General features: G+C 39.5%; 1 protein-coding gene across 2 annotated transcripts in view; it reads left to right on the top strand.

Moving 5' to 3' along the window:
- LOC114646888 (ubiquitin thioesterase Zranb1) overlaps positions 1 to 8,923 on the top strand; it is a 170,630-nt gene extending 161,707 nt beyond the window's left edge. For both annotated transcript variants that reach the window (XM_028795270.2, XM_028795269.2), the window contains one exon: positions 6,225 to 8,923. In XM_028795270.2, the coding sequence (XP_028651103.1) occupies positions 6,225 to 6,443 (219 nt within the window). In that variant the 3' untranslated portion in view covers positions 6,444 to 8,923. The remainder of the gene's footprint in view (positions 1 to 6,224) is intronic.
- The last annotated feature ends 4,907 nt before the right edge of the window (positions 8,924 to 13,830 follow it).

Consider the following 13,830-nt stretch of genomic DNA (forward strand, 5'->3'; position numbering starts at 1 on the left):
TAGCAGTTGGTTCTTTGCCATGCAGATTTTGGTGGAGACATACTAGAATTTTCTTGTGTGTGTGCAGACTTCTTTAACATAAACAGTAAATTACTTAACTAATAATACTGTATATGTCTCTTTAGCTAATGACTAGTGAAACATGCAAGTTCACACACCATTCTTGTCACAGAAAATCAGACAGTGGCATGCTAGTGTTTAGTCTTCTTGATTAGTGTCAGATCATTGTGGTAACCTCTGACAACGTCCTCATTTGACAAATGACAGCTATATAATTTTAAATGCTAAATAAATCAGACTCATAACCACCTGCTGCTTTTGGTTATGAACTGTCTAAAAATGAAATAACACCTCAAGAATAGAATTGATGGGCTTTGAAAAAGAACGAGCCTGGAAAGAATTGCAGACTACACACAGACATACTCACTATATGACTGGTAGCAGCACCAACTACTGTGTGGCCAGATATTTGCTACTCAGCGCGAGGCCAGCAAACAAATGAAAAAAACGATTTTTCTAGTTACATACCTTTTCATTATGCACCAGGATTTGATTCTTTGAAATCCGGGCATCATATTGCATGCTTCTTTTTGTTGAAGAAGAGCACACGGTCTTTCTTGATGACTTTTTCAAATTTAGCATGTCTCTACTCAGTTAAGGGTAAAAACCAAGACATGGCATATTGTGTCATGAACAGTGCATTCCTGATATTCGTCTCCTTTCTTTCTTTTTTTGTTTTGTGTACTGAACTTTCTGTACCTCCTTGCTGGTTTGTGCAGCGTGGTCTTATTTGGGAAAAGCTGGAACTGCAAATTTAAATGTGCAATTGAAAACTAATGCCCTTCAAACCCCATCACTAAACTGGAAAGTTCATGTCAGACATGCGTGCGCACACAGCCCACCAAGGGTATAGAGAAAAAGTGCAGTGCCAGTTGGTCCAGGTCCTTAGCAGAAAACAGGCTGAAGAAAATTTCCATACTACAAATTGTATTTTTCCTAGATAAGCAATTACGTTGAGCATATGATTGAGAATTGGAAAAAAAAATGCTTAAGAAGGCATGGCTGTAGGGCTGTTATTAAAGTGTTCTAAGTTAAAGGGAGGCTTGTTACTTATTTTGCACAGCATCTGGCAGGGCTGTGCTCCACCAGCACTTGGAAAATTGAAATGCTCATGTGTGCTATTACTGCTAAATGTATAGCAAGCTATTATACAGTGCATCCGGAAAGTATTCACAGCGCATCACTTTTTCCACATTTTGTTATGTTACAGCCTTATTCCAAAGTGAATTAAATTCATTTTTTTCCTCAGAATTCTGCACACAACACCCCATAATGACAATGTGAAAAAAGTTTACTTGAGATTTTTGCAAATTGATTAAAAATAAAAAAACTGAGAAATCCCATGTACATAAGTATTCACAGCCTTTGCTCGATATTTTGTCGATGCACCTTTGGCAGCAATTACAGCCTCAAGTCTTGTTGAATATGATGCCACAAGCTTGGCACACCTATCCTTGGCCAGTTTCACCCATTCCTCTTTGCAGCACCTCTCAAGCTCCATCAGGTTGGATGGGAAGCGTCGGTGCACAGCCATTTTAAGATCTCTCCAGAGATGTTCAATCGGATTCAAGTCTGGGCTCTGGCTGGGCCACTCAAGGACATTCACAGAGTTGTCCTGAAGACACTTCTTTGATATCTTGGCAGTGTACTTAGGGTCCTTGTCCTGCTGAAAGATGAACCGTTGCCCCAGTCTGAGGTCAAGAGCGCTCTGGAGCAGGTTTTCATCCAGGATGTCTCTGTACATTGCTGCAGTTATCTTTCCCTTTATCCTGACTAGTTTCCCAGTTCCTGCCGCTGAAAAACATCCCCACAGCATGATGCTGCCACCACCATGCTTCACTGTAGGGATGGTGCCAGGTTTCCTCCAAACGTGACGCCTGGCATTCACACCAAAGAGTTCAATCTTTTTGTCTCATCAGACCAGAGAATTTTCTTTCTCATGGTCTGAGAGTCCTTCAGGTGCCTTTTGGCAAACTCCAGGCGGGCTGCCATGTGCCTTTTACTAAGGAGTGGCTTCCGTCTGGCCACTCTACCATACAGGCCTGATTTGTGGATTGCTGCAGAGATGGTTGTCCTTCTGGAAGGTTCTCCTCTCTCCACAGAGGACCTCTGGAGCTCTGACAGAGTGACCATCGGGTTCTTGGTCACCTCCTTGACTAAGGCCCTTCTCCCCCGATCGCTCAGTTGAGATGGCCGGCCAGCTCTAGGAAGAGTCCTGGTGATTTCAAACTTCTTCCACTTACAGATGATGGAGGCCACTGTGCTCATTGGGACATTCAAAGCAGCAGAAATTTTTCTGTAACCTTCCCCAGATTTGTGCCTCGAGACTATCCTGTCTCGGAGGTCTACAGACAATTCCTTTGACTTCATGCTTGGTTTGTGCTCTGACATGAGCTGTCAACTGTGGGACCTTATATAGACAGGTGTGTGCCTTTCCAAATCATGTCCAATCAACTGAATTTACCACAGGTGGACTGCAATTAAGCTGCAGAAACATCTCAAGGATGATCAGGGGAAACAGGATGCACCTGAGCTCAATTTTGAGCTTCATGGCAAAGGCTGTGAATACTTATGTACATGTGCTTTCTCCATTTTTTTATTTTAAATAAATCTGCAAAAACCTCAAGTAAACTTTCTTCACGTTGTCATTATGGGGTGTTGTGTATAGAATTCTGAGGAAAGAAATGAATTTAATCCACTTTGGAATAAGGCTGTAACATAACAAAATGTGGAAAAAGTGATGCGCTGTGAATACTTTCCGGATGCACTGTATATTATTATATGTTGGCTTTCTTTACTCAGTGCATTCAAAAGTTTAGAATTTCGTTCTTGTAACAGCATCAAATAAAGAAACTTTAAATACCAGTTCATTAAAAACTATTGCTGCAATCAGAGTATTTTCTTGTCTTAGCCAGGACATCAAAACTATGGAGAGATATGAGAGATATTTATGAACAAATTCATTAAACATTGTAATTTTTAGTTGCACATTCTTAAACATGTAGATTAAATGAGCCTGTAATACAGTAAGAAATATGAGTGTGTTATTTGACGTTTATCAGGTGACTTTTTTTTCCCCAGTATGCCATCAATGCAAAAAATCCATTCCAGCATTCCTAGATTTCTGTATTTGATATTACAGATGTACATTGAAACTAGTTATGCTTCTGGGCAATTGTGAATGTTGGAACTATTTCTGTTCCATTATTAAACAACCTAAATAAGTTAACATTAACACGGCATTGATGCTGGATGTCTTTTTCAAATATTTAGTAACTTTTTTTTTCTTTAATTTTTACAATTACACCTTTGTTCTTTATACTTCAGTTTGAGATGAACCCCTGGCTGTTTTGTATGGATGAAATTGCAACCTGTCCATTTTTATTATATTTATTGTTTTTCTTATTTCTGTTTTCTTTGTAAGTAAGTTTTAAGTTAGTAAATGAAGAATTGAAAACTATGCTGTCACACACACACACACACACACACACACACACTCTGAGGTTTTGAGGGTTTGTTGTATTTCCATTATGCCATTATTTTTGTTTTTTTTTAAAAATGTAGTGGGATTGTTTATTATTTATTAGTCCAGTCTGTGGTCCTGCTTGTAGCCTTTAGCAGTGTTTTATTTATTTTTCAATTCTTTGCTGGGTTTGCGTATTTTACAAATAAAATGACCACATTTATTTTTTGTGACGCACCTCAAGTTTGTGCAGGTTTATTGAGGGGTTTCTTATTTCCTGCTGCTAGAGCTGTGACATGCAGATTTAAATGTATAATATAGCTGAATGTTACTCCTCCAGACACCAAGGTTGCTTGTGGAGCATAGCCTTGTACATCCAGCTGACTAACATGGATAGTATTTGTGTGCCTTAAGTAGGCATGTAAATGGTACCTGCCTGCCCAAGGCACCACATTGCCATGTTGCTCTTAACTCTTTTAGGGCTAATTTTTTTTTTTGTTTCTTATCTCCCAGGGCTGAATATTTTTCCAAAAACTAACTTTTAAAAAAAAAAACACAAAGCAATTGAAATCAACAAAAAATATTTACTTTTGACAAATATTACTGTCTTGCATGTTGTATGAGCCTGCATACTCTATGATTTCACATACATATCACATACATTTTACACAGCAAAGTCCTACAAAGTCTGATCTCGCTCAAAGCAGCCAATTTCAGTCATTGCCACATTGCACTGCTTACAATATGTGTTGCAGTGGTGCCTACTTTTCAATTGTCTTTTGCTGCACTTTCTCACATATATTGTTAGTGTGTACTGTAGAGAGACAAGTCACCCGTTTGCCATCGTGCCATGCCACTGCCACCAAGTTTTCTGCCCACATGAAAACCGTATTGTCACCTCTTTTCATCTTCAGCCTGTCTGGCTTCATGTGTCTCCTGTTCACCCTCACTGTGCCACAAGCTCCAATTCCCCTGTTCTGTAGCTCCATGAACAATTCTGGGCATGTATAGAAATTGTCCAAATGTACACAACATGACCCAAATGTTCATAGCCCTGAAGCAGCTCCAGCACAACCTGACTTGTCAAGGGACAGTTCTCTCTTTGAAAGAAATACTTTCCTGTATATGTAATTACTTTCAGGTAGAAACCAGTGTTTGCTTCTGCCAGTACAAAATCCTTTATGCCATACATTGTGGGCTTGTCTGGCATATATTTGCAGAAAAAAAGGTGTCCCTTTTATTTTATCGTAGATTTATGCACAGACAAATCACAGCCAGGCTGATAAAATTGTTTCTATGTTGGTTCCACAATGTCAAGCAGGGGCTGAACTTTATGCATGGCGTTATAGCCTGGCTCACCCCATGGGATTTGCTTCTGTTTATTACAGAAGTGAATAAAACTTTGTGGCATCACATACCTATCATCACGCTGCATAACCTGTCCAAAGCCACCAGGGGACAAAGCACGTTTGGACCAATGCTCCCTGAAGTTATATCACCAGTTCTGTCCCATCTCTATTTGTAATGCCACAGCGCGCTTCTTCTCGTCTTTTGTTGTGGGTTTCCACTTTGAAAAACGAGAATGCGATGCAAGCGCAGCCCACGATTCAAAAAATTTCTCTGCCTACCTGTTTGTCTCGTCTGACAGTAGCTGAAAAGCAGCATCAGGAGAGAGCAGCCTGAAGTAGTTCAGCAGCTGGTGATCTGTCATGTCCAACAGTAAGCCATGCCGCCTTGTGAAGTCCGGTAGCCAGTTCGGCTCCCACGGATCAATGTCTGTGTATTCCTCCCACGCGAACCTTGTCGTAGATGCATCGGCTGCGCGAATACGCTCAGCTGGCGCGGCATCGGCTGGTGTCCAATCAACTGATACCGGCTTCTCACTCTCTTGTTCGATGATCTGATCACTGTCAATAAAATCTAATTCTGAAAAATCAGAGTCTGACTCCGCGATAATGCGCAAAACATTGTCTGCCGAGTGTTTTCTTTTCTGCACCCGCTTCGCTCCCTTGTGACATGTCGATGCAATCTTGCCATTGTTTACATTTCGCAACTCACGCACACGCAAGGATTAGTTGCCGAGTCAAGGAGTCTAGCATTCCTCCAAGCACAGAGGGAATGCCTGTGACGTGACAGTGAGTTTTGTTGCCATTAACAGCTGATTGTCGCCCTCTATCCCTGGATGTCGACTTTTGTCGACATTCGACCTCAACCCCTCCAGTCGACAAAAGTCGACATCCGCCCTAAAAGGGTTAAAGACTACTAATGATTCTAGAGAGTGGATACCCAAGGATCATTTTCTACGATGTGCATACTGGTCACTCAACTCTGCATCACAACACAAGCATGTGTGCAGCTATAGGTTCAAAAACACAAAAAAACAAGTCTGATCAGTACAGTATGTGTTTTCCACCAGTCTGCACTCAGTTTTGTATTTTTACATTTTGTTTCTGTACTCCATGATTTGCTGTCCGGCTTCTTCAAGTACTGCCATGCCTCATGTTTTATGCCTAAAGCATTTTCACCTTGCAGCAGAAGTTCTTGTCTAGTAATTGATGAACGCCATATAAATTATGTCAGTACTAAATAAAAGGTAGTGGCATCAGCCCAGTAGTAGTATTGGTATATCCCTGCTTGATGCCATCTGTCAGATAAGACATATGCCTGTAAATTGACAGAATCCTTCTGCTTGAACTTTCAGATTGGAAATGAAGAACAGCAGGAGAAGCTGCTGCGAGAATGGCTGGACTGCTGTGTCACTGAAGGTGGAGTTTTAGTTGCCATGCAGAAGAGCTCACGGCGGCGGAATCACCCTCTGGTTACACAGATGGTAGAGAAATGGCTGGATCGTTATCGACAGATACGACCTTGTGCATCGCTCTCTGATGGAGAGGAAGATGAAGATGATGATGATGAATGAGGAATTAAACAATATAGACAGAATGCATCACCTCCAGTTCCTCTGGTGTAAAGATTCCTGTGGGGCTACAGCAACCATGTGGCAATTGGTCACTCAACATCTAGCACTCGGAATAAGAAACTTCTGTACTGGCGACATTGTAGGAACAGAAAGTAGTGACAACAAACTGACACAATAGTACTTCCGTTACAGAGGAGAACTTTGGGGCTAGTAAATGAAAGGATTCTAGTTTACTAAATTGTTATCAAAGATATTAAGAAGGAAATGGAGCTTTCTTTTCCAAGTGTAAAATCACTATCCATAAATGTACTGCATGTGGTTGTATATGAAGTTGTGTATTAGGAAAAAAAGAGTATGTGTGTATATATGTGTGTGTGTGTGTGTGTATATATATATATATATATATGTATGTATATATAATATATAATTCACACACAAAAAATATATACATACACAAAGTTTAACAAATTATGGAAAGTTTATAAGGTTTAAAAATATGGGCACTTACAAAAGCACATCTCTTAGAATTATATGTTCAGTTTGGATGTATTTATTTTTTTAAACATTTCAGACATGTTTAAGGCAGTTAATTATGGCTTGCAGAACTGTCAGTACCACAGCCACATCACATCTGCACTGTAGGGTAATGTTTACAGAAATACACCTAAGCGCCCAAAGGCCACTGCAGTATCATTTTCACAGTAAATGCTTTTCCGATGACAAGCTTGAATAAAACAAATAAACATTTGTATTCTAGGACGATTCGTTTTTCTGCAGTGGCCTTTTGATCTCAGCCCAGTGTATGAATGTGTGTGTTTTGTGTCCCCCCCCCCCTCCACCTGCTTCACACCCACTACATTATGGTTTGAGATATCTTTGGGGGCAGACCCCCGTGACCCTGTGTTCGGATTCAGCGGGTTGGCAAATGGATGGATGGATATCTTTGGGGTGAATGATTTGATATTTATTTGTCAAGATGATATAAAGTGCAGCAATGTGTTTTCTTTTTGATTTCACCCCAAGTATCCCCTGATAGGTTTTGAATTGATTCTGTGTTGTTGGGTTTTTTTTGTTTTTGTTTTTTTTTAGTTGTTTAGACTTAATGAAGAATTTTATGTTGCACAAACATACGTGTGTGTGTGTGTGTGTGTATATGTATGCTTATATGTGTGTGTATAGATATATATGTATATATTTCTATACACACACATATATAATGTATATTATTGCTGTGGGACAGCAGGGGTAGTTGACATACGTTGTTGTTCTTGTGTGGTTAGCACCTCTCTGCGCTGTGATGTTACAGGACGGAGTACTTATCCTATAAGGGGTGGGAGCCGAATGACTTACAACACACGTACTTAGCATTATGACTTTGCAAAAAGCTTGAACTTCATGACAAGCCATTGGTTGAAAGTAAAAAAAAAAAAAAATGTTTCTGTATAAACTTTTGGTACATTTATTAGAGAAGGTTGTTTATTTTCTGTTGATTTTTTTTTAACTGTTTAGCACACTAATATTCTCCTGAAAGTTTTCATGTTATAATTTGAGGCACTCGTTTTTCTTATTTTTATTTCAGCCTGTCTAACATGGGTGTAATAGTTCCAAGGTGAGAATTGCACAAAAACAGACTAACATGAAGATGTAGGTTTTTATTTTTTTTTTTTTTAAATAAGACGAGTGCCCATTTGTACACCTCCAGCAATCCATGTCCGTCCAAAATTTTATTCTGTAATTGGATGCAAAATTTAAGTCCCTTTTGTGGTTTGGGGTGCTTCAAAGAAATAAATATACTGTTTTTGGAACTGGGTATAAACCTTTTAAAGTTCTGTGTTTTTAAGCCATAGTCATTTTTTTCACATTCATGGCATACAGTCATTTGCCCAGAAATGTTTTTTTTTTTTTTTTTTTAAAGAAAAGAATATTTTATAATCTATTTTAAACAGCATCTCCCCTAGAATCTTATAGTGGGGTCACTAGTAGGACACTAGATAAAATGTGAAACAAAACCGTTAACACATTTGCCCACTTTGAAGTAGCAGAGGTTTGGATTTTGGAAACGTGAATTTTGTGTTTCAGAGTTTTTTTATGGCAACAACACAGAGCTGAAGATAGTCGATTCTTGGCGCTCTCTTGTTGGAGGATACTTGTCCTCTTCTCTATACATGATGGCTATCATGGCTTGAGTTTTCATGTAACTACCACTACCCAGTGTGATTGAAGCTATGGAGTGAAATGGAAGCGCTAAAGTGGATTATCATAAAGTAAACCACCTGTTTGTTCCCATTTAGCATGAGGTTGTCTTTCTTTTAAAATGGTTAGAAAATACACATGTAGTGTCTGTAGTTTCCATCAACCCCCTTTCAGTAATCTATAAAGTTATGGCTTTTAGCCCTTAGATGGAAACTGTGAGACATCAGTGCTAAGCAATGTGCCACTGCTGTTAACAAGATCAATAAACAGGCTTGCTCTAATTACAATGGTCTCTTTGGTCCTTCTGGCTTTGATTGTTTCATCCACTTTAATTTCAGAAAATGAACTCCGAGCACTACGAATGACGATGGCTGGAAAATCATCCCATAAAGTAACACAAAAGGCAGACGAAGGCACGCTTACCACTCTGTGTCTTACGTTTACCTGTGGCGTCAGCAGCAAATCCCACACTCTTGAATGGCATTAGTTTACATGTTGGACATGTGCCCCGCCAGAGGTCCTGAGCCCCACTGTACAGTGACGGCTGGAAACGCTGCTTTCTCTGTGTGTCATGTTTGTGCTCTTCCTCTACGCCCTGCCATCTTCAGTGCATACTGCCTCCTACAGTTATCATGCAACAGCATAGCTAAACATTTAGTCATCCCCTTTTGGGACATGTTGATAATTTAAAACCACGTTGCTTAAATTCTTAGAGGGGTGAAATGTTGTTGCAAAGGTTTTGGGGAAATGAATGGCGAACCAGAGTTCTTTAAAAATGTTTGGAGTCTCCCAGAAATTACATTTTTTCTGACATGGATGGATACAAATTTTGCTGATACGTGTGCTATCTCAAGATGTGAAGCAATACTGGGCAATGTGCTTGGCTTCAAAATGTATGTGCTTGGTGAGTTTTGATTGTTTGATTTCTGAAACTTAGACTCCTCATTTCTTCTTTTGCCCCATTGACCTCCATTGTAAGCTGCTTTAGGAGATGCATGTTCATTTATTTATTATAGATAGACAAATACTGTAAATCAAAAGTTTCATTTTAATACTGAATGTTTCTGAGGCAAGAGAATGTATGCTTTGTGAAAAATAAGTTCAGTTTCAAAAATACTGATCCATAAAGTATAAATAGGCATGTTTAACCTTATTATCTTATGTATATTTTACATATTTATGTATTTATATAAAATATGTGGGAGTGTGTGTGTGTGTGTGTGTGTGTATATATATATATATATATATATATATATATATATATATATATAGACACACACACACACACACACACACACATACTCACTGTATGTCTACATATATGTACATACACACACACATACATTATATATATATATATATATATGAACACAGAGTATAATTAATGAATGCATTGTTTAAAACGCCCAAATGTATTGTTTTATGTACTAAAATGTAGTTGGATCACATACGTCACATCAGTCAGGTATTCTATCTATGACCCCAAAACAAATGTCCTTTATGTTGCAAATACTCACACAAGACAACATCCTTTTATCAGTTTTTTGCCTTCAGGTTTTAAACGCTGTAAACGTTATCTTTGTTGACATACAAATGAAAAAAATATCTAAAAACATTTTGGGATTCAAAATTTGCTTGTTTCATCTTCAGTACTTGAATGCCAAGAGCTACATTATATATGGATAAACAAGTAAAAAGACGTATTTAATTTTAAATAAAAAAGGTAACAAAACTGGATGCACTTTTTCACTTTCTCAGAATGGAAAAGGGTGAAACTATGCTGTCCTTGTCAAATCAGACACAAAGATCATGGCTGTCTGGGGCTGTTTGTTTACCAATCAACACAGAACTCCGTTGGTGGGTGAACGATGTTACGGTGGAGGTGTGCAGTGGTCCTGGTCATGACGTGTGTTTCACGGAGAGGTTGACACAGGATAGAGCGGTTGATGTAAACTGTTTTTATTGCATGTGTGAAGTTGCTGTTTATGTGTTGTATTCAGTCTGTTGAAAAGGTAAGACATGGCACATACGAGTTTTGGGCACCTTGTCAGTCTTTACTTTGGCAGAAGTCACACTTTCCAAAAGTTCCTCACAGGCAGGTAAGCATCTTTCAGTTTTTGCATTAGAAATCCATTCCTAACCTCCTTCGTAGCTCTTTTTGCAGTTTGGCGCAAATTTTGAGATATCCCCAAAATTTTAATAATCAAGCCTGAGGACACCAATCAAAACCTTTTCCAAAAGCTTCATTGTTTCAGCAAGACAGTTGTGGCATGACTCATGTATTGGCACGAAGCATTTACAGGAATGAGCTTGCCTTCTTTTAAATGTTACTTTCTTCACTAACTCTTCACTGTTCCTCCTCCTCTTGACCAGTATTTCTTACGTCATCAGCTGTGAAGCACCACAATGTTCAGCATTTTTTTTTTTTTGTCTTCAAGTGCTTGGTTTTTCTCCAAATGTCATTTTGTGATTAATTTATCAACAGCACTTTGCTACAAAGTGTTTGATTTATTTACATTTTTCTTACAAGGCCAAGGCATTGAGGTCGTATTAAAAGGTTTACTGCCAGATTTTCCTGTGGGATTCCATTTTTGTGTAAGCAACACTGCATCGTAGGCTCCTTGTCTTCAGTGATTGCTCATGGTTTCCATTTCTTAATGATGTTTTCAACAGTGGAACTTGCAAACTGAAGTGTTGAGGTACCTTTCTATAGCCTTGATCTACCGTGTGTGTTCAGGGCCAAGGGGTCAGCTACTTCTAATAGTCTGGAGTCTCTGGAACTCTTCATTAGACACTGGAATTGTACACGTTAGTCAACCGGAGGTGTGCCTAAAACTTTGCATGCTCCTCATACACCATGTTTTGATCAGTTAAGTTCAGCAAGTAAATAGTAATTGTGCATCAGTATGTGTAGGTAATTTTCATGTCCCGTCCAAATTTGTATCCAAGCAAGTTGGTAGTATGGTCGTACTTTCCATTCAGATACAGAGCATCATGCGTTTCATTGGGGTCCTCCTAATGATCTTCCCCATATTACGTGTTTTTCTAGTTCTAGTGAAAGTGGTTGTATATTTTGAAGAGAGCATAACACACACTGGCCGCTAGGACCTGCTCTCCATTGTTTTCTGGTCATAGGTGTCTCTACAGAGATGGCCCATCAGGTTAGTGTGATGAACAGTCAGCTGTGAACGTTTCGTTTGCTGTTTATCTGGAACAAAAAACTATTTGGACAAATGGCTTAAGAGAGCCGTTCAGCCCCTTACTTTTTAATCGAAAATATTACTAGCAGTCTGTGCTTTTTTTGTCACTTGCAGTTGGTGGCACTTTCTTGGTTGCTTGCAGTCCAGTTAAAGCAGGGGTCTGAATTGCAGATGCTGGAGGGTTGCAGGTTTTTTGTACAGCTGCCTAAATTAGTAATCATTTACTGCTTATAATGGAGAAGACTTTGTTGGCTTCATTTAAATGTACTCACTCCTTACCATTGTAAAGCCTAACTTGCTAAATTGCTTATGTTTTTTTCTTTTACCAGCTTCCAGTTAACATGAAGTATTCTGCTTGCTTCATCGTCTCCCATTGTGCAGTGCCCATTGGAATGGCTTCAGGAAACCAGTTCTTACTCCTAATGATCCATTTAACTTAAGTGTATGGCTTGGTAGAGCTTCCTGCATGTCAGCTGTTCACCTCTGCATGGACATCCTTTAGTAGAGTCTCACTTAAATGGGCTGATTAGATGACCGTGGTGGGACCCATCATACTGGGGAAAAATAACAGACAGAAAACCAGTCTGCCATCAGACTTAAAGGAAAATGAGTGTATTTTTTTTTTTTTTGCTAGATTTTTCCATTCACGTACATACATGATCTATTTCTTACACTGTTGTAATGTGCATAAAATGTAAGTAGCAGACTTGTCTGAGGTGGAATCTGAAACAAGCAAACTGACTTGATATATTATGGTACAGTGAGACTGCAGAGAAATAACCTTCTGCCTATTTCACTGGCAGGTCTTGCTGAAAAATGTGCAATCCAGAAACAAGTTGGCTTCAGTTATAGGAGCTAAAGTAGGCCTGCTGTATGTCTGTGGATGAACTAAAACACTGAACTTGTATGGCTCTCTCCAGTTTCATGGTTCAGCAGTACTAATACGTAATTCCAATTTCATATCGTACTTTGAGGTGTACAGTGATCCCTCGCTATATCGCGCTTCACCTTTCGCGGCTTCACTCCATCGCGGATTTTATATGTAAGCATATTTAAATATATATCGTGGATTTTTTGCTGGTTCGCGGATTTCTGCGGACAATGGGTCTTTTAATTTCTGGTACATGCTTCCTCAGTTGGTTTGCCCAGTTGATTTCATACAAGGGACACTATTGGCAGATGGCTGAGAAGCTACCCAACTAACTTTTCTCTCTCTCTCTCTTGCGCTGACTTTCTCTGATCCTGACGTAGGGGGATTGAGCAGGGGGGCTGTTTGCACACCTAGACGATACGGACACTCGTCTAAAAATGCTGGAAGATTATCTTCACGTTGCTATCTTTTGTGCAGCTGCTTCGTGAAGCGACATGCTGCACGGTGCTTCGCATACTTAAAAGCTCGAAGGGCACGTATTGATGTATGTATGTATGTCTCTCTCTCTCTCTCTCTTTGCTCCTGACGGAGGGGGTGTGAGGTGCCGCCTTCAACAGCTTTGTGCCGCGGTGCTTCGCATACTTAAAAGCCAAACAGCCCTATTGATTTGTTTGCTTTTAAGCATGTTTGCTGACATGCTCTGCTCCTGACGCGCACTCCTTTGAAGAGGAAGATATGTTTGCATTCTTTTAATTGTGAGACAGAACTGTCATCTCTGTCTTGTCATGGAGCACAGTTTAAACTTTTGAAAAAGAGACAAATGTTTGTTTGCAGTGTTTGAATAACGTTCCTGTCTCTCTACAACCTCCTGTGTTTCTGCGCAAATCTGTGACCCAAGCATGACAATATAAAAATAACCATATAAACATATGGTTTCTACTTCGCGGATTTTCTTATTTCGCGGGTGGCTCTGGAACGCAACCCCCGCGATGGAGGAGGGATTACTGTATTGAGATCTTTAAGGACCTTACATGTGTGAATGGCTGCCATGCAGACACCCTAAGATAGTTTTTGCTTTGAGAAAATCTGGTTTTAAAATACTGTGGGCAACAAAAAAAGATTG

Source organism: Erpetoichthys calabaricus, chromosome 2 (genome assembly GCF_900747795.2).
Source record: "Erpetoichthys calabaricus chromosome 2, fErpCal1.3, whole genome shotgun sequence".
NCBI classification, from domain to species: Eukaryota; Metazoa; Chordata; class Cladistia; order Polypteriformes; family Polypteridae; genus Erpetoichthys; species Erpetoichthys calabaricus.